The following is a 20,814-nucleotide window of genomic DNA, read 5'->3' on the forward strand; positions in this document are numbered from 1 at the left end:
AAATGGGACGAACGTCTTACATTTCAGTGCTTTTCCTTCAAATTATAAACTCGTGACTACGTGGTCCATTAAGATAAAACTCGTCGGCCAGCAATCCAAGACAAATAATTGCATGTATCCTGAAATTTAACACAAATTACACTAATTGCATCTGTCAGGAAAAAAAATTTCTCATGGATGTGATGGATTAACCACATTATTATTATTTTTATTATTATTAAAATCAGTTTATTTCCCAAGAAACCTTGGGTCATCCCGGGACGGCTCTGTGCCAGAAGGGTGTGAATATTTGCAGAATTTGCTGGAAACCATTTCTATCTCCATACAATTTTCTATACCAGAAGGACGGATCACCCAAATTTGGATGCGTTGTATCTTAACTGCGATGCGAAGAACAGCTACAACGATGTGTCTAACTTTGGCATCGCAGGTCAGTCCGATTCGCGCCTCCCGCCGAGCTTTAAATTGAATAATATCGACGGACTAACGAACATGTTTCCAGCAAACACTATAAGCGTTTTTAATTCCCTCCTAATAAACCCAGAGAGAATATTTCAGATGAAAAACGCATAGACACAAAACAGTGAGGGACATTTATGCATATATCGAGATCTAGACCTTCACTAGGACGGCAATCAGCACAGTGAAATTCATTAAAGTACAAGTACTTGAACCACCAAAGGACTTTCTCACCAACTGGCTATGCACTTCAACACATCAATCTCTGGATGGCATCAATAATCTGTGTTTATAAACTGTTGCTTTTCTCCTCGTAACAAAAAAAAAAAAGCAGCCACTTGATTTAATACAACCTTCCTCGCATTTCACCATAGCATAAGTATTTTGAACACTTATAGTAATGATTATCTAAACATATTCTTCATACTGTCGATCAAGGTCTAAATATTATCCCAACTATGAAAAACAGTGACGCTTAAGGCGAGAATAAAAACACCCGAACTCTCTTTCTTGGACAGCAAAGTCGTGACCATGCTTGTGGAAAAGTGTTTCGTGAAACTGAAGCAGTGGTTATTGACATTACTAAGGTGATTGGTATTAGTATTAGTAATGTCCAGTGAAAAATGATGCAAGAAAGCAAGATGCCGTATAAGAAATCTTATATATCATCAGCCAAAAAAACATACTTTCCACGTCAGTTGTCTATCTCTCATAGTTTGTTTAGCTGTTCCTTGAATTTATTCAAATTATCCACCTCCATAAAGCCAGAAGGGAGTTTGTTCCAACAATAAATTTTCGCACACCTATCCTGCAGTCAACCAGCATAAATACCCCAATCAGATCACCTCGCAGGTGCCTAGTCTCCAGGCTCTGCAATTTGCAGAACCCAAGCCATTCTTCGTAACAGCACCCTTTGGTTTCCCTCACCAATCTCATCTTTTGCTCTTCTCTGTACCCGTTCCAAGATATAGATATCCTTCCGAAACTGAGGGTCTCCGACCTGTATGCAATATGGGCCTAACCATTGCCTAATGCAATGAATAACGAACTCATTCTCCCTGCTGACAAAATTCCTGCATATCATTGACAAAACGCCATGAGCAGGCAACCTGTCTGCACTGCTCAGAGAACTTCACAGCTCACCGCAATATTACCCCAGGTCTTTTTTCATTATCCACTACGTTGAGTGTAGTACCACGCAGTTGGTCGCACACTCAGGGTAGTCAAGAATGGGTAGAAATAATCCTAGGTTAGTCTAGGAATGCTGTTACTAACCTTGCATTCGTCAATGTTCTAATTTTCTAGATCTTGTTAAAATAGTATACTCTGATTACTGTCATTATCCACCCTGCCAACCTTTCTATCATCTGTAAATTTAGACAATAAGCCTCCTCCAAAATATCAGTATGTCAACCCACCTTTTTCGATCAACGACATACCTTTTCACCATGTTTGGCACAAAGTTTTTCCAAATAAACTGAAATATTGTGATTACTGACTGTTTTTTTCAACCGAGCCGAGAGAAAAGCGAATTCTCTCTCTCTCTCTCTCTCTCTCTCTCTCTCTCTCTCTCTCTCTGTGCCCGCTCGTTGTGGGTGATGGTCTTTTCCTCTTGTATACTAATGACCTAGAGACAAAGAAAGGTCACATAAACATTCGAACTTGAACAGCATGGGGAAAATCAGTATACATCGCACGGGGGGAAGGTCAGCAAACCTCAGAGTTCCTCATATATATATATGCACATAAGTTACATATATATATGTAACTTATTATTATAGATATATATATATTTACTTTTGCATTCTTTGCTGCTGCTTTGCGCGCTTTGGTGCAATTGTCATATCCAGGTTATTTTTATTTTCCCACTATTTCTACAGTTGTTAATATATATATAACTGTTTACTCCCATCAGTGCTATCAGCCCTGGAGACACTGCTGAATACATCAATGCCTTAATCCTTCAGAAAATCCGGAGGCCTTCCTCTCCGGTTTCGAACGTCACATCAATCCCGGGAAGTCAAAAGAGTTGACTTTCTCTCTCAAAAGGAACCCAACAACAGCACAACCCATTTTAAGAAGATCCGCGATTTCAGCCGTCCAACAACATACAGATCTGGGCGTTATTTTCGATCAAAAGCTCTCCTTTCTACCGCACATAGACCACTTGCAAATAAAGTTCTGATGAAAAAAAGCTGTGAATTAGGGTTGAATTTGAAAGTGTGTGCAATTCTGCCCAGACATGATAGGACGGAGTATATGATGAGAGCCCCGTTGATCAATTCGGCCCTGGAAAGATTGTGCAGGGCTCAAGGGGTAGAATTTTTTTCAGCCTGGTCTGTACTTGTTAACAGGAGAGACTGCTTCTACAGGGATGGGATACATTTAAATAGAAAGGGTGCAAGAATGTTTGCTGATGCTATCGAGGCAGTGTTAGGTGGGTCGGAAGACTGCTAAATTGGGGGGATACAAGGACAAATAGATTAACAGTAGCCACTGGCAGAGGATAAAGTGATTCTTGCACTGCTTCTATTGGAATGAGCAGCAGCCTGGAAAATAAGATGCAGGATATTTCAGAGACTGCTGGGAATCATGGGGCTACAAGTAAACACATGGGTTGTGTTAGGGTGGCTAAGAGGAAGAGCAGGTGCATGTATACTTGAGTGTACACCAGTGCTAGGAGTTTAGTAAATAAATTTGATGAATTTGAGGTATTGCTCAAAACATCAAAGGCAGATATTGTTGGGATTTCAGAGACGTAGTGGTAGATGACTTTCATCAACCAATGAAATACCACCACTTTGCTTATTGGAGGCTTGAAGTGGTGAAACCCATGTTTAGTCTCTAGAGAAAAGTTTCCGGCATCCCCCTCCCCCCCATACTTCTCCTTAACCCATGCACGGTACTAAGTACTATAGGTTTTGATACCTTTCGTGTTTGGGGTTTTCATAAAAAAAAAATAATAAGACGTGATGTCACACAGATATAAGGAATGCAGAACTGGAATTTGGGGAGTACAATGGCTACAGAAAGGATAGGAAGGGAGGACGGGTTATGCTATTAGTTAAGAAACACATAAAATCCAAGGAAGTGAAGCCAGTCGACATCGCTGGACAGTGCAGTGTCGAGTCAGTTCGGTGTGACGTAAGCATTGGGAGATCAAAATTGAGAGTAGGAGTGTGCTATAGGCCTAATGACTCTGATGAGTATAATAAGAAACTGTACAGAGAAATAGAGAGGGCCAGTAAATCAGAGAGTCTTATAATGGGGGATTTTAATTTCCCAGATATTGACTGGAATTTGGGGGCTGGTCACTCACACACTAGCAAGGCTTTTGTGGATTTATTGGATGATTGTTTTCTACATCAGCATGTTCGGGAGGCAACTAGAGGGAGTAATACTCTTGATTTGATTATCATTAGTGATTCTTCATGCATTAAGAATCTGCAGGTAAATGAACCACTAGGTGGCAGTAATCACAGTGTTCTGAAGTGGGAGTTACTCAAAGAGGTAACTACCATTAGGTGTAAAGGGAAGGGGTATTGCTTTCGTAAAGGTGACTACGATGGACTGAGACAGTATTTAAACTCTATGCAGTGGGATCAGCTGATGATGTTACTAACAGCAAATTCAAAATGGGAAGCATTCAAAGAACATATCTTGGAAGCTACTAGGCTTTACATACCAACTAATAAATATTGTTCAAGGTTTAGGCCTAAATGTATGTCAGATGAACTAATGAGGCATATGGCAGAGAAGAAAAATGCATGGGATACATACAAATTAACACGTGACACAGAAGCCTATGATAGGTACAAGTTGATCTGTAACCAAGTTACAAAGGAGGTTAGGCAGGCGAAGGCAGATTACGAGAAATCCTTGGCAAGGGATGCGCAGAAAAACAGCAAAGAGTTCTTTACTTATGTAAACTCTAGAAGGAAGGGGATGAATCAGATTGGTCCACTTGATATCAATGGGTCAACTGTTGATGATCCTGCTCAGGTAGCTAACAAACTAAATGAATATTTTGCATCGACATTCACACATGAGGAGTTATTTAGCGAGGGGAAAGCCAGAAGTGTATTCAACTCTAGCAGTAAGGTAGAGAATCTTGTAATAACTGAGAGTAAAGTGGAGGAGAAATTGTTGAAGATAAACACAAGAAAGGCACCCGGGGTGGATGGGATCCATCCAGTTATATTAAAAGAGGCAGCAGAGAAGTAAGCAAACCCTTAGCCATAATTATGAGAGCTACCTTGGACTCAGGGGAGGTACACATGGACTGGAGATGTGCAAATGTGACCCCAATTCACAAAGGAGGATCAAAGGCTGACACAAGTAATTATAGACCTGTGAGTTTAACTTCTGTTCCCGGAAAATTAATGGAGGCACTGGTTAAAGAAGCACTGCAGGATCATCTAGACAAGACTTCAGTTATAGCTAGGACACAGCATGGTTTTATTAAGGGGAAGTCTTGCCTGACCAATTTGATTGCATACTATGATGCAGTCACAAAAGAACTGGATGCAGGGAATAACTTTGATATTATATACTTGGATCTTAGAAAGACATTTGATACTGTTGCACATGGAAGACTGCTGCACAAATTGGAGCAGTGTGGCATTGGAGGCAAATTGCTGCTATGGATAAAGGAGTGGTTGAGGGGGAGAAGACAGAGAGTGGTAATCAATGGACACTGCTCATCGTGGACTAATGTTATTAGTGGAGTCCCTCAGGGTTCAGTATTGGGTCCTTTATTGTTTTCTGTATTTATAAATGATATTGATGATGGTATATCATGCTTAATGTCCACGTTTGCAGACGATACGAAGGTTGGCAGGATTGTCAAGGACACTACTGACACTATGCTGCTGCAACAGGATCTGGAAAGGTTGAGCAGATGGGCTGAGAGGTGGCAAATGAAGTTTAACATTGACAAATGTAAAGTACTACATATGGGAAACAGCAACCCCAGAGCAACGTATCAACTCTGTGGTACTACACTGACAGTGGTAGAGAATGAAAGGGACCTGGGGGTGGTTGTGGGAAACAGCAACCCCAGAGCAACGTATCAACTCTGTGGTACTACACTGACAGTGGTAGAGAATGAAAGGGACCTGGGGGTGGTTGTGTAGGCAGATATGAAGTTCTCTTAGCAGTGCAGACGGGCTGCAAGAGTAGCTCATGGTGTTTATTGTCAATGATATATAGGAATTTTTCTAGCAGGGATAAGGAGGTGATTATTCCCTTGTATAAGGCAATGGGCAGGCCACACCTAGAGTACTGTATACAGGCCTGGAGGCCTCATTTCAAGAAGGATGTAGAGCTGCTGGAATGAGTACAGAGAAGGGCAACAAGATTAGTGAATGGAACAAAGGGGTGCTCTTACGAAGAAAGGCTTAAGTTTTGTGAATTACAGTGTCTGGAGACTAGGCACCAGCGAGGTGATCTGATAGAGGTGTACAAAGCCTTGATTGGTTTGAGCATGCTCAATGCTGATGGGATTCTTCCTCTTGCTCAGAATAATCACCTGAGAGGGCATAAATTCAAATTGAGGATGAACAGATGTAGGATAGATGTGCGGAAATTTGCCTTTAGCCAGCGGGTGGTTGGTAGGTGGAACAGACTTCCATCCCTTGTCGTGGAAGTTGATAGCCTAAATAAGTTTAAGGCTCAGCTGGACAGGTATTTCGAATGAACAGAGGGGTGAAGTGGAAGTGGTTATTTTTTATTTATTTATTTTACTTTATTTATTTATTTTTTTTTTGGCTGATGCTGCATAAGCTTGCTTTCTTGCATCAAATGCCTCTACTAATGCTAATGCTAATGTGGCCAGCTACTGATTTTGCTTTGTACAGTTCCTATGGTTGTTGGTGTTGTTACTCCATGAAAGAAAGTACTGTTTGTCTACCCCCTACTGATCTGACTGTTACATTAGAGCACTAACCAATTTCTAATTCTTGATTTTAATATCTTCTTTATTTGTTTTTGATGGTTCGTATGGATTTACAGAAATATGAGATTAACTAGATAAAACATGCAGTTTAAATGCATTATATAACATACACGGGGATAGAGGGGAACGAACGTGCAGACAAAACTGCTAAAAATCCATCAACTTTTGATTTAACCTCCATCCTAGTTCTAGCCTCTGACTACAATCACATCATACAAACAGCATGTTTCGTGTAGTGGAAAGGTCTATGGCACACCCAAACCAATAGCCAACCGGGCTATCCGGGCGGGTAAAGTGCCTGCTTGGCAACCCAAAGGTTGCAGGTTTGAATCCCGCCTCGGGCTTGGATCAGAGTATAAAATACAAAAACTTTGGGAGGTGCATTATGGCCACAGAAGCCGATGTGCCAACAACTAAAAAAATAACCCAAACCAATAATAAATTCTGTCAGTTGAAACAGGACCCAAAGTTTTGGCACTCTAGCACCAAAACAGTGCAAAGAGAAGTGGTACTTGCCCAGGCACGAATAGGACATACATATCTGACTCGCCTCCATCTACTCACAAGAGGATCCTCCTCCGTGTCCACACTATTCAGCACATTTATTAGTGAAACATACCCTAATTGACTGCCCACACAGTATCAACAGGAGAGAACATCCGTCCTGACAAATCTGTGAGAACCAATGACATTAAAGCATTGGCGATGAAGCAGATATCAATAAATTTCTCTTTTCTGAAAAAAATTGGACTTAATCTTAAATTCTAAAAGATCTCCGTAATTAAAATGAAATGATTACAACTGAATTTTGTTTTTTAACATTTCACTATGAATAGGCGCATTATAGCCCTTGAAGCTTATGCACCATTAAACCTCCATAACACACACACACACACACACACACACACACACACACACACACACACACACACACACACACACACACACACACACAATGAGTGTATGAGCTATTTGTTTGGATAACCTGAATAGTTTCATTTTTTATTGATGACTTTCTAAAGAATAGTGTACAGTCAAATTAAAGTATTTTATATCATGTTTTCTTTCTCTCCACTTCCCCTTTTTTATACATATTTCCACTCTGCATCAGTAAGCAACACAAGTAACTGCATTCGGATATTGTTAAAAATCAGTTATTGTTATCATTTTTGAGTCTCAAAGTGATCACAATAAGCAGCATCTACTGTATTCAGAATTCTGCTTATTATATACATACACTATAAGCAGAAATAACTATGCATGCACAAACTTTGAAAATTTATGTACAGTAGAGCGTCAATTATCTGGAATAATTGGTGTCAGACCTCTTCCGGATAATCGAACATATACCTTATGATTAAATTAAATAAAAAAAAATTATAAACCGATCACGGAAAGCAGAAACATCCATCCAGACATTTTTATGATTTTCATACAAAACAGGAAAATTAGAAATATTTTTAAATGTTCTTGGTTTTTTTCGACTTACCAATAATGAACATGGACAATGTGTGCATCCCTGTAGCCTTTTCACACAGCAATTGTAATAAAACTTAAAACTTGGTGCAGGCATTTCTCTTTTTGTGGCTAGAGTTTTTCTTGGTAATGCCTGTCTCAACAACATTATAAACGTTTTCTTTCTCCTAATTTGCTGTAGCTGAAGTGAACTTCCTTTTAAAGGACACCGCTGCTGATTCGTCTGCAGAAAGTTTCTTGCCCTGAATATCGAGTTCATGTATACCACCATGTCTCAATTAAGTTATTCAACTGGCTTGTGCTTGCCTTAAAATCTTCATTACCTCTTAATTTTTGATTAAAATCCAATGCTTTTTCACACAACACTGGGCAAGACACTGGTTCACCTAAACTTTGCTTCTGAAGAAACCACAAATAAAGTACTCTCTAAAGTGGCATTTTCAGGTTTCGACATCGTCTTTTTCTTGCTAGATCCTCCTTCACTATCCATAATTGACACAAATTCTGTTATAGTATTGGAATTTTGCTTGATGTAATAAATTGTTGAAGTCCTCACATTAAACTCTTTGGAGAGATTTCCTAAATTTTCGCCTTTTCTAATTCAATTTTCATTTTTTGTTGCAGTGTTAAAACTATGCGTTTTCTTTTCGTTCACATTTTACTGTAAAAAAATTGAGAAAAATAATAAATCGTGCAGTTTCGGGCCAATATTATTCTTACCGGATCTAGAGCTAAACTAATCTGAAATTTACTCATGGCTTTTTGTTTGTACATCACTGTACTCCATTAATAAAAAAAAAAAAGAAATATCAGCCTTTCAAAGTATTCCAGGTAACCGACAGTTCTACTGTACTTACTGAAAAAAAAAAACTGAAAGCGGCTAATAATTTCTTGTTTGTTTTTTATTAATATCATTATTTTCAACAGAATTAGTATATGTTTTTGGTTTGAAAATAACATGTCTAAATGCTTAATATTTTAAAAATTCAAAATTTTCCTTTTTTTTTTAATGTAATATAAAAGGTTAAACATTGGTATAGTCCAAAAAGAATTCATTCGTAATTTTTTTTTTCTCCCATATATAAAAGAAACTGATCACCTCTTAGGTGACATGCTACTTCTTTTTTTTTTACAATTAGGGGGTGCTACTATTAGGTTATTGGTATCTTTGGCATAGCAAACAGATTTTTGTGAATTTTTATTAGCCAGCATTTGTTAGTATTGTGTAAAAATTTTAGTGTCTTGGATATTGGGCCAGTGACTCTATTGTCAGGGAAACGGGAAACATGCTTTGTAAAAAAGATAGGTGGAATAGGACCAGGGTATGTCTGCCAGGGGCAAAAGTTGATGACGTTGTAGAGCGGATATCATCTTTTAAGGGCACAAAAGGTGATATAGTTGTACACGTTGGCACTAATGACATTAAGAGTAGGAGACCGGCGGAATTACTTGACAAGTACAGGTCACTGATGAAAAAAAGCCGTGAATTAGGGTTGAAATTGAAAGTGTCTGCAATTCTGCCCAGACACGATAGGAGGGAGTATATGATGAGAGCCCTGTCAATCAATTCGGCCCTGGAAAGATTGTGCAGGGCTCAAGGGGTAGAATTTTTTTCAGCCTGGTCTGTACTTGTTAACAGGAGAGACTGCTTCTACAGGGATGGGATACACTTAAATAGAAAGGGTGCAAGAATGTTTGCTGATGCTATCGAGGCAATGTTAGGTGGGTCGGAAAACTGCTAGATTGGGGGGATACAAGGACTAATAGATTAACAGTAGCCACTGGCAGAGGTGAAAGTGATTCTTGCACTGCTTCTATTGGAATGAGCCGCAGCCTGGAAAATAAGATGCAGGATATTTCAGAGACTGCTGGGAATCATTGGGGTACAAGTAAACACATGGGTTGTGTTAGGGTAGCTAAGAAAAAGAACAGGTGCATGTATACTTGTGTGTACACCAATGCTAGGAGTTTAGTAAATAAATTTGATGAATTTGAGGTATTGCTCAAAACATCAAAGGCAGATATTGTGGGGATTTCAGAGACGTGGTGTCACACAGATATAAGAAATGCAGAACTGGAATTTGGGGAGTACAATGTGTACAGAAAGGATAGACAGGATAGGAAGGGAGGAGGGGTTATGCTATTAATTAAGAAACACATAAAATCCAAGGAAGTGAAGCCAGTCGACATCGCTGGACAGTGCAGTGTCGAGTCAGTTTGGTGTGACATAAGCATTGGGAGATCAAAATTGAGAGTAGGAGTGTGCTATAGGCCTAATGACTCTGATGAGTATAATAAGAAACTGTTCGGAGAAATAGAGTGGGCCAGTAAATCAGAGAGTCTTATAATGGGGGATTTTAATTTCCCAGATATTGACTGGAATTTGGGGGCTGGTCACTCACACAGTAGCAAGGCTTTTGTGGATTTATTGGATGATTGTTTTCTACATCAGCATGTTCGGGAGGCAACTAGAGGGAGTAATACTCTTGATTTGATTATCAGTAGTGATTCTTCATGCATTCAGAATCTGCAGATAAATGAACCACTTGGTGGCAGTGATCACAGTGTGCTGAAGTGGGAGTTACTCAAAGAGGTAACTACCATTAGGGGTAAAGGGAAGGGGTATTGCTTTCGTAAAGGCGACTACAATGGACTGAGACAGTATTTAAATTCTATACAGTGGGATCAACTGATGATATTGCCAACAGCAAATTCAAAATGGGAAGCATTCAAAGAACTTATCGTGGAAGCTACTAGGCTTTACATACCAACTAAGAAATATTGTTCAAGGTTTAGGCCTAAATGGTTGTCAGATGAACTAATGAGGCATATGGCAGAGAAGAAAAATGCATGGGATACATACAAATTAACACGTGACACGGATGCCTATGATAGATACAAGTTGATCTGTAACCAAGTTACAAAGGAGGTTAGGCAGGCGAAGGCAGATTACGAGAAATCTTTGGCAAGGGATGCGAAGAAAAACAGCAAAGAGTTCTTTACTTATGTAAACTCTAGAAGGAAGGGGATGAATCAGATTGGTCCACTTGAGATCGATGGGTCAACTGTTGATGACCCTGCTCGGGTAGCTAACAAACTAAATGAATATTTTGCATCGACATTCACACATGAGGAGTTATTCAGCGAGGGGAATGCCAGAGGTGTATTCAACTCTAGCAGTAAGCTAGAGAATCTTGTAATAACTGAGAGCAAAGTGGAGGAGAAATTGTTGAAGATAAACACAAGAAAGGCACCTGGGGTGGATGGGATCTATCCAGTTATATTAAAGGAGGCAGCAAAGGAGGTAAGCAAACCCTTAGCCATAATTATGAGAGCTTCCTTGGACTCAGGGGAGGTACCCATTGACTGGAGATGTGCAAATGTGACCCCAATTCACAAAGGGGGATCAAAGGCTGACACAAGTAATTATAGACCTGTGAGTTTAACTTCTGTTCCCGGAAAATTAATGGAGGCACTGGTGAAAGAAGCACTGCAGGATCATCTAGACAAGACTTCGGTTATAGCTAGGACACAGCATGGTTTTGTTAAGGGGAAGTCTTGCCTGACCAATTTGATTGGATACTATGATGCAGTCACAAAAGAACTGGATGCAGGGAATAACTTTGATATTATATACTTGGATCTTAGAAAGGCTTTTGATACTGTTGCACATGGAAGACTGCTGCACAAATTGGAGCAGTGTGGCATTGGAGGCAAGTTGCTGCTATGGATAAAGGGGTGGTTGAGGGGGAGAAGACAGAGAGTGGTAATCAATGGACACTGCTCATCGTGGACTAATGTTATTAGTGGAGTCCCTCAGGGTTCAGTATTGGGGCCTTTATTGTTTTCTGTATTTATAAATGATATTGATGATGGTATATCAGGCTTAATGTCCAAGTTTGCAGACGATACAAAGGTTGGCAGGGTTGTCAAGGACACTACTGACACTATGCTGCTGCAACAGGATTTGGAAAGGTTGAGCAGATGGGCTTCGAGGTGGCAAATGAAGTTTAACATTGACAAATGTAAAGTACTACATATGGGAAACAGCAACCCCAGAGCAACGTATCAACTCTGTGGTACTACACTGACAGTGGTAGAGAATGAAAGGGACCTGGGGGTGGTGGTGCAGGCAGATATGAAGTTCTCTGAGCAGTGCAGACGAGCTGCAAGAGTAGCTCATGGTGTATTGTCAATGATATATAGAAATTTTTCTAGCAGGGATAAGGAGGTGATTATTCCCTTGTATAAGGCAATGGTCAGGCCACACCTAGAGTACTGTATACAGGCCTGGAGGCCTCATTTCAGGAAGGATGTAGAGCTGCTGGAACGAGTACAGAGAAGGGCAACTAGATTGGTGAATGGGACAAAGGGGTTCTCTTACGAAGAAAGGCTTAAGTTTTGCAAATTACAGTGTCTGGAAACTAGGCACCAGCGGGGTGATCTGATAGAGGTGTACAAAGCCTTGAATGGTTTGAGCATGCTCAATGCTGATGGGATTCTTCCTCTAGCTCAGAAAAATCACCTGAGAGGGCATAAATTCAAATTGAGGAAAGACAGATGTAGGATAGATGTGCGGAAATTTGCCTTTAGCCAGCGGGTGGTTGGTGGGTGGAACAGACTTCCATCCCTTGTCGTGGAAGTTGATAGCCTAAATAAGTTTAAGGCTCAGCTGGACAGGTATTTCGAACGAACAGAGGGGTGAAGTGGAAGTGGTTATTTTTATTTATTTATGTTACTTTTTTTTTTTTTTTGGCTGATGCTGCATAAGCTTGCTTTCTTGCATCAAATGCCTCTACTAATGCTAATGCTAATGCTAATGCTAGTTCTCAAAGTACTTGTTGGCAGTTAATACAGATTTGGAAGCAATTATACCAAATTCAGTAGAATTAGCATGATGTGTGATATAGTGTAATTTTCGAAAATACTGTGGCCACCCGTTCTTACTACAAGTATGGCTCCATGGAGTATACGGTGAACAGTTAGGGTAATTCGGTAAGAGGCGTCTCCCTAGCCAGGTGGGAAGGAGCAGTAGTGCGTAGCACACGCTTCTTGATTAGACCGGGGTTCGAGCCCATCACCACCAAATACGGAGGATGCGGAAAGGTCAGGGAATGACCACCGCATATTCCCGGAGCAATATGGCCTTAGTTGCTAATGCTCCTAAAAACCAAATAACAAACAAACAAAAACAACAATTCGGTAAGACTTTGACAGAAAATGCAAATTTTCACACAGTGACGTGTCAAAAGTAATATAGAGCAGAACATATTTGCTACTACCTGAAAATGCAGTGCATCCAGATGAGCTGAAATACAAAGATAAAAATACTGTGCTTAAAAATTTATAATCAGTACATTGCAAACCACAGGGCTACTATCCATAAACAGCTAGTATCCTTGTGCATATTCAGTTCAGTTTTAGTTACTTTTCACTTGATTTGACAGAGGTGGATTTGCTGCTAAGCACAAAAGGCACACACCAAGGGTCATGAAACTCAGAAACAAGTACTTCATTTATTTATCTACGTATGCAAAAATTTTTACAAATTAATTGTAAAATTCATTTGTAAAAATGAATTAGCTAGAAAAGACTAGAAAACCTGTTATCTCCTAATTAACTTTAATGATTTGCTACTTTTTCAGGAAAAAAAAAACTGCAATTTTAATATAAAGTACTCTTTTTGGTAAACATTTACTGAAACTGTTGTATGAGGTCTTCATTCTACACATGTGCAAATAATTAAAACACAGATGCTAATGACTTTTAGTACAATACCAAACAGTTCCAAAACCCTAAATTCAAAGTGTTGGAATAGATCATCAATTTTCAGCAGAAGGGAACATTCTGTACTTTAGTTTCTGTTTGTTTGATAATTATCTGTTAATTATTTGAAATTAATTGCACTGGGGATGAAGTGAACAAGTAAAAATTTAGTTTGTGCATATATTGGGATGGGTGGGCATTCATGATAAACTATGATCCACATAACCCAGTTGTATAACAACATGCATATAACAATTTTGATGTTTTTAAGAAGTTTTATATTGTACGAAAGTAATAATGTTAAAGAGAAAGATGAATCCATTGAAAATGAAACAAGTAATTTATTGTGGATGATACGCTATTTTATGGGTTAAAAAGCATATGTACCCTGTATGCACGAAAGATGGTTTATGTGAAAACATCTTTGGCGGCACCTATTAAATTTCGGTCTGATGTAATTTCTGCTTTGCATTTTCATTACCAATCAGTTTTACTTCAGTTCAAAATAATGATGTAGTGTTTTATGCTCATGTCAACTACTTACTCTACTGAATAAACGTTAATGACTGTATTAGCGTCATTTAGGAAGTGACATAATTTGTGTCATTTCCCATTCCACATTTTAGCCTACAGGCCGAACACTGACTGCTGAAATGTAGTAGATGCCACCAAAGATATTTTCACATCAAGAATCAACATTAGTGGTGTCATTAGCAGAAGTGACATAATTTGTGCCATTTACAAATTGCATTTTCATGACAAATTGGTTCTAATGAAAATACTAATACTTAGGTATTGTTAACAGGTAGAAACGTATACTATTTTCTTTGTAGTATTACATTACAATGCAAACAGATGTTTACCTGTATATCCCTAGCCAAGTGGTCAAGCGTGAGGGTACAAAGGTGCACATGCTTTGAATGACTGTGGTTCATGCCTCATGACTATGAAATACAATACTGTTCCTATTTACTCTGTCTGATAAACTTCTCTGACCTCTACTTTTTTTCTTCAAAATCTGCCATGATCTAACAGCTCAAGAATTTCATTGCACGTGGTTAAAAAAGTTAAATCAACACATTTAAAAATATTGTTTATAAATTTTAAAATTAATTGTAATTCAGAATTCTTATATTAAATTCATACTATTTAAATTTTTAATTACATGAAGTTTATGTCATCATGTCAAAATCGGAATATGCTTTGGCCAACTGTAAAGAAGCTTCTGTATGCAAGTTTGTAAGAGTAGAGAGATTTTTCATCTTTGTTTGTTTCAAATACGAAAAGGCTGATTCACATAGATATGTGGAACCAAAACAGGAATTTAAAAATTCACTGCATTTTTTTTGCATTTGGGTACTTTTCTCGGCAAACATATTTCCAACAGTCTCTTCCTGGCTTTTAGGAAGATGTCATTTTGCAGTAATAATTTCATTTTCAAGTAATATTTTCTCCGCGTGAAAAATCTTCGTGATTTTGTTTTCAGCATTTTGTTTCATATCTAAGTTGACATTAAATGGATAAGAAATATATTGAACAATGTCTTGAATTGATTTAAAATCTGAATCTGGTTTCAAAATCATCCACAACTTTCCCAATTTCAGAAACATATTTCTCACTGTTAAATTCAAAAGCAGGATATTTTTGCAAATGATCTTGCATATTTGCAAAATGATTTGATTTTTTTTTTTTTTTTTTTTAGATCCTTAGGCATTGCCAAAATTTGATATTTATATGCAGAAATACTAATCATATCACACACATTTTTATTTTTTCCTTGAAATTCTAAATTCAAATCGCTTAATTTACTGGTGAAATCTGCCAGATTACACAATCACTCTGTATCTTGTAGCTGCTGATAATCATCTCCCCTACAAATTTTTTTATTTCATTCAGCAAATTTCGAAATCTCTGTAGAAACTTACTCTGACTCAGCCACCTCACATCTGTATGTAATATCAAATCTGGTTCATTTTCATCGAGTTGCATTTTGAAAAGACTCCTTTGAAGAGATTATCCTCTGATGGAATTCATGATTTTGAAAGCTATGTCCTAACACTTTTAGTATTTAATCTTTTGCTGGCTATACAATGGTAATTCAGAAAATGTGGGAATTCATCATCCTTTTGGCACAATGCGATGAATCCGCTTTAACAGTTGTTGTTTTTGATACGAGCTTAAATAGTGGTAATTTAATTTTGCAATAAAATTTTTGAATGTGTTAAATATATCAAGACCACTAGTTCTTTTTTTTTTTTTAATGAAACCATACCCAGCAGTTCTTTAGTGGCAGAATCATCGAAAACTATGCGAATAAAAATGAGCAATTGAGCTCTTATCACTGACGTTTGTAGATTCATCCAGTTGTAAAGAAAAGGACACACGACACACACGATTAGCAATATGAGCACGCAGTTGTTCACTCACATCTTTACTAATTTTTTCAATGCATTGCATCACAGTATTTCAAGATAATTGCAGATCTTGAAGGGCATTTTTAATTTCATTTTTGTTTTAAATTTTCAAAAGGAGAATCTTATTTCCAAAAATGCACCTTTGATGAATTGACCATCGGAAAATGGTTTGCATTTTTTTTTTAAGGAAGACGACTCACTTTAAATGATGCTACAGTTACTGCTTTAGATTGTAAAGTGTCATGAAGAAATTTTGTTGTGCAAATAATTCGGATTTAAGTTCTTTTAATTTATTTTTTCTAAGGTCACTATTAGGCAGAAAATCTGATTGGTATTTATTTACCATGGAGTGCGTTGAAGTGCCTTTCTGAATTTCCTTTTGAAAGGAAATTTAGAAATTCCTTTTGAATTTCCTTTCGAAAGCATTGCAAATCAAACAAACATTTTTCTTTTGTCATTACAAAAAAGTATTCTAGTTTCCACTCTTGATGAAAATGATACATTTTACTCTTTTTCATAGTATTCATTTTTAATTCAAAGGATATTAAATTAACATATAATACTGTCCATTTATTAATATTAAGTAAGCTAAATAAGAATTCGAATCATACACAATGCTCTCCATAATGTAACTGCATGAATTTTCACTAGACAAGCTTAGCGGCTGCACAGCAACAAGAGTAGTCACACGGTTCAATGGATTTGTAATAATTTTATGCAGTGGTGTGCATAATAATAATATTTAGATTTTGACTAATCTATTTTTTATATATATTTAAAATTCATCGTGCTCAACCAAAATTAAAGCCATGATTGACTGGTAGATTGCAGTCGACTTGTTGGCCACCCTGGTTCTAGAGTATAACCAGAGTATAACCAGAAACGATATGGAGGTGAGGGAAGTTGCAGGAATTTACCAGTTTTTTGTTGTTAATAAATGATTAATTTGAATATGAATATTTCATTACGTAATAATGAGGAGGGAATTACAATTCATCTGTAACACTACTAAATAACACTGACTCGAATCTATAAAACACCTTTATTATGATAATATAAAATAAAATAAAATACATGCATACTGATCGTATAACTGTATATTAAAACAAAATGAAATAAATGTTGTATAACAAGAATAAAATATATAAAATTAAAAGCAATAAAAGTTGTTTAAAATCATTAGAACCACTAACACAAAAGCTTTCAGCAGCAGCTGTGTAGCATTATGTAGTACATATAGATTGTTGGTTGCAGGATGACCAACAATCTATATGTACTACATACATCTCAGCAGATCTGCAACATGAACTATGGCATTTGCGTGTGGTTATGTGGAGGAAACGAAATTCAGACTGCGGGATCGCGTGGAGGAACACAATAGAGCCCTTAAGACTGCAAATTATGGAGGTTCAGCTGTAGCAGAACATGCCTGGTAAACTGGGCATGGCATTACTGCTAAAGAAGTGTGATCGTGGATAACGCACATGGCTTTTGGAACCGGAAATGGCTGGAGAGTTTAAAAATATGTTCATCCGAGCGCTACAGTCAAAGGGATGAGGGCTGCCGCATTCATCCACTCTTTGAAGCCCTTATTCTACGAAGAGACGAACGGTTTAGAGTGGCCCATCCACTTTCCGGAGCAGCAATATACGAATTAGAACAAAACCGTTGTATAAAATCTTACAGGAGCATTTTAGCCGCAGTAGCTCTAGCGCCAAGAATTCTTAAATCAAATCAAATCAAAATCCACTTTCCGGTTCCAATGCAAGAGAAGCGAACCATGCGCTGATGCCATAGTTCATGTCGCAGACCTGCTGAGATGTATGTGGTACATATAGATTGTCAGTCATCCTGCAACCACTATAGCTGATGAAGGTGGCCGCTGCCGAAAGCTCCTGTGTTAGTGATTCTAATGATTTTAAACAACTTTTATCGCTTTTGATTTTATATATTTTATTGTATTTTATTCTTGTTATACAACTTTTATTTTATTTTAATATACAGTTATATGATCAGTACACATGTATTTTATATTATCATAATAAAGGTGTTTTATAGATTCAAGTCAGTGTTATTTAGTAGTATTACAGAGGAATTACAGCTCTTGTTACTAAGTATAATTGAATGGCTGGGCAGAAAAAGTGTTATTTAATTTATGAATGTCAAATGGTACTCTTGCAAGTATTCTCTATGTAGAAGTATATTACTGTACTCTTATTTGGCTCTTTTTCTCTATTACCTTGATATTCATATAGTCATAATTCTTTTTGGTTAAAAGTCAAAATAACATTACATATAACTATAATTTAAATTCATTTCACTTGATTGTAGATTATTTAAAGGTTTGGGCAGGGTACAAAACATGAGGTGGTGTCGAGGGCTGAAGAATTGGAAAGCCACCTCTGTGATTTGAAGGAGCAGCAGTGCGTAGCACACGCTTCTTGATTAGACCGGGATTCGAGCCCGTCACCACCAATTACGGAGGATGCAGAAAGGTCAGGGAATGACCACTGCATATTCCCGGAGCAATATGGCCTTAGTTGCTAATGCTCCTAAAAAAAACCAAACAACAACTGTGATTTGAAACTTCTGGGGAAATAAAATTTTCACCTTGAAAATGACGAATTTTTTTAACAACAGACTCAGAAATTGGTAAAACCAAAGCATTGATGATGAAATTATGCTGGTAAAGATTAAAGTAGCAATTAAATATGGTCATCCATATTTGCTATTCTTTTCTAATTATCTTATAATTAATTATTTATTATTACTCTAGATTCACCTGATTTGTTTTTCACTCTAGCTGGCCAAGTTTATTGAAACTTTGAATCAGCAGATTCAGCTGAAAGGTAGAGAAATCAATGAATATCGAGAAAAATACAACATTCAGTTGCGAGGGGAACCATTGACTTCTCCATCATTACCAAATAAAACAGAATCAACAGTAAAGCCTGCCTCTAGTGTGCTTGTAGAAAATAAATCTTAGCTTTGTCAGTGCTGCAATCCACTTCCTCACAGTATATACTATTGCTGATAATTGTCACATAGCTTGGTGAACACCATGGTTCAGGAAAATCAAATGCACTTTCAGCCTTTATTAAAGTTTTGATATGTATGTACGTACCAATTGTTCTGCATTTTACTTTTGATATGTATTTCATATAATGTTTATATAAAATGGTAGCTTGATGCCTACTCTGGCCTGTATTCTTAGGGTAAGTGTATGGACAAAAAAAGTGAAGTTCCAGAAATGTCAAGCATTATGATTGTAATATTGTTATTACGTGAATTGAGATGTAGCTTCTTTTAGATCAAACACTTGTTTAATACTCACTTGTTATATTTGACCCATTAACAGATCTTACTCCACCTTCCATGACTGTTTTGTATCTTAAGACCTTTTGTTATAATAGTGATGTATAACTGCAGTAGTTATAGTTTATAAAAAAAAATAATAATTCTAAAGAAAGCATTATAATATTTATTCTTTTAACACTTTCAAATTATTTATACAAGAATAGCAGTAATTTCATGCTGGCCTTAAGCCATTTTTAAATCTTGAAATATCATCACAGCTAATGATTAAAGCTATCCGTTAATATTGAAGTGATCAAAATTAACATTGGCCATGAGAACTCTTACAGAATGAATCATTTTTGCTTTGTAACAGTGTTAATCATTTGATATGAATTTATCTTACGTGAAAGTTGATTGATTTGTTAAGTGCCTGTAATTTGATAATTGAGAAGGTTCTTGTATTATCAAGTTGCAGTTTAACCCCATTGTAAAAAGGGTTTCAATTAGCTAACGTAATAACACTTCGCTGATTGAATTCATTTCTTTCTGTAAATCATCTGAAATGTATTTTCTCTTTAAGCTTTGCAAAACTAATGTAGATATATATATACTTGCAGTAGGAAATTTTTGAACTTGATATTTAAAGCAATGGAAAGTAATGTGATATCTCTGAGAACGTGAATACTAAAGTTGCCTAATTGTCTTTATTTTCATTAGAATAAACAGATAATGCATGTAGTTTGATGTATATATAAAAAAAAAAAAAAACCTGTTAGAATTTTTGTTGTCATTTAACATTACTACTTTGTGCAAAGAATTTGCATATTAATCCCTTTATTTATCTTTTCAGTTGTCAGACTACTTAATTTTTTCAAATTAACACAATTAACTGTGCTTTTGTCTTAGTTATTCATCTGTGTGAATTGTTATGTATCTTACAATTAGCTACTGTTTATAAAAATAAATAATTAACCTTTTGGTGATTTCCGCCATAACCAGTATATCAACATATTTGAGTATAAAGTCAATTTTGAAATCCCAACACTGGGATTTGTATAGTATATGCCACTGATTTCTTATTAATAAGATTTTAAAATGAAATATCATACCAAACATGTGATATTGCTAAATAAAATTTGAGATTTTTGTTTAAGAACTGCCAGTTATAGTTATCTGTTAGGAAGTTTGTATTAAAAAAAATTGAGTCATAAAACATACTGATCCATTATGAAATAATGGTTGTCAGAGGACAGCCAGTAAGAAGCTTAATGAGAAATACTAATTAAGTTTAGATTATTTATACTTTAAACATTAAGATTTACTTTTTTTTTTATCACTTAATATTCTCTGAACTCCAGTTGTAAGTGTTCTTTAACCACGGTTTCTCTCAACTGCTTGGCTGTTACTGATTGTGTTGTGCAGATTAGTGCACAGATTCTTGTATAA

At 36.9% G+C, this 20,814-nt stretch overlaps 1 protein-coding gene across 1 annotated transcript in view; it reads left to right on the top strand.

Annotated features, from left to right (window-relative positions):
- Positions 1–20,112, top strand: part of Pfdn2 (prefoldin 2) — a 46,464-nt gene extending 26,352 nt beyond the window's left edge. The window contains exon 3 of the mRNA XM_090381985.1: positions 18,875–20,112. Coding sequence (XP_090238111.1) covers positions 18,875–19,057 — 183 coding nt within the window. The 3' untranslated portion in view covers positions 19,058–20,112. The remainder of the gene's footprint in view (positions 1–18,874) is intronic.
- The last annotated feature ends 702 nt before the right edge of the window (positions 20,113–20,814 follow it).

This window comes from Mastigoproctus giganteus, chromosome 9, assembly GCF_048544385.1.
Source record: "Mastigoproctus giganteus isolate SK-2022 chromosome 9, ASM4854438v1, whole genome shotgun sequence".
Lineage (NCBI taxonomy): Eukaryota > Metazoa > Arthropoda > Arachnida > Uropygi > Thelyphonidae > Mastigoproctus > Mastigoproctus giganteus.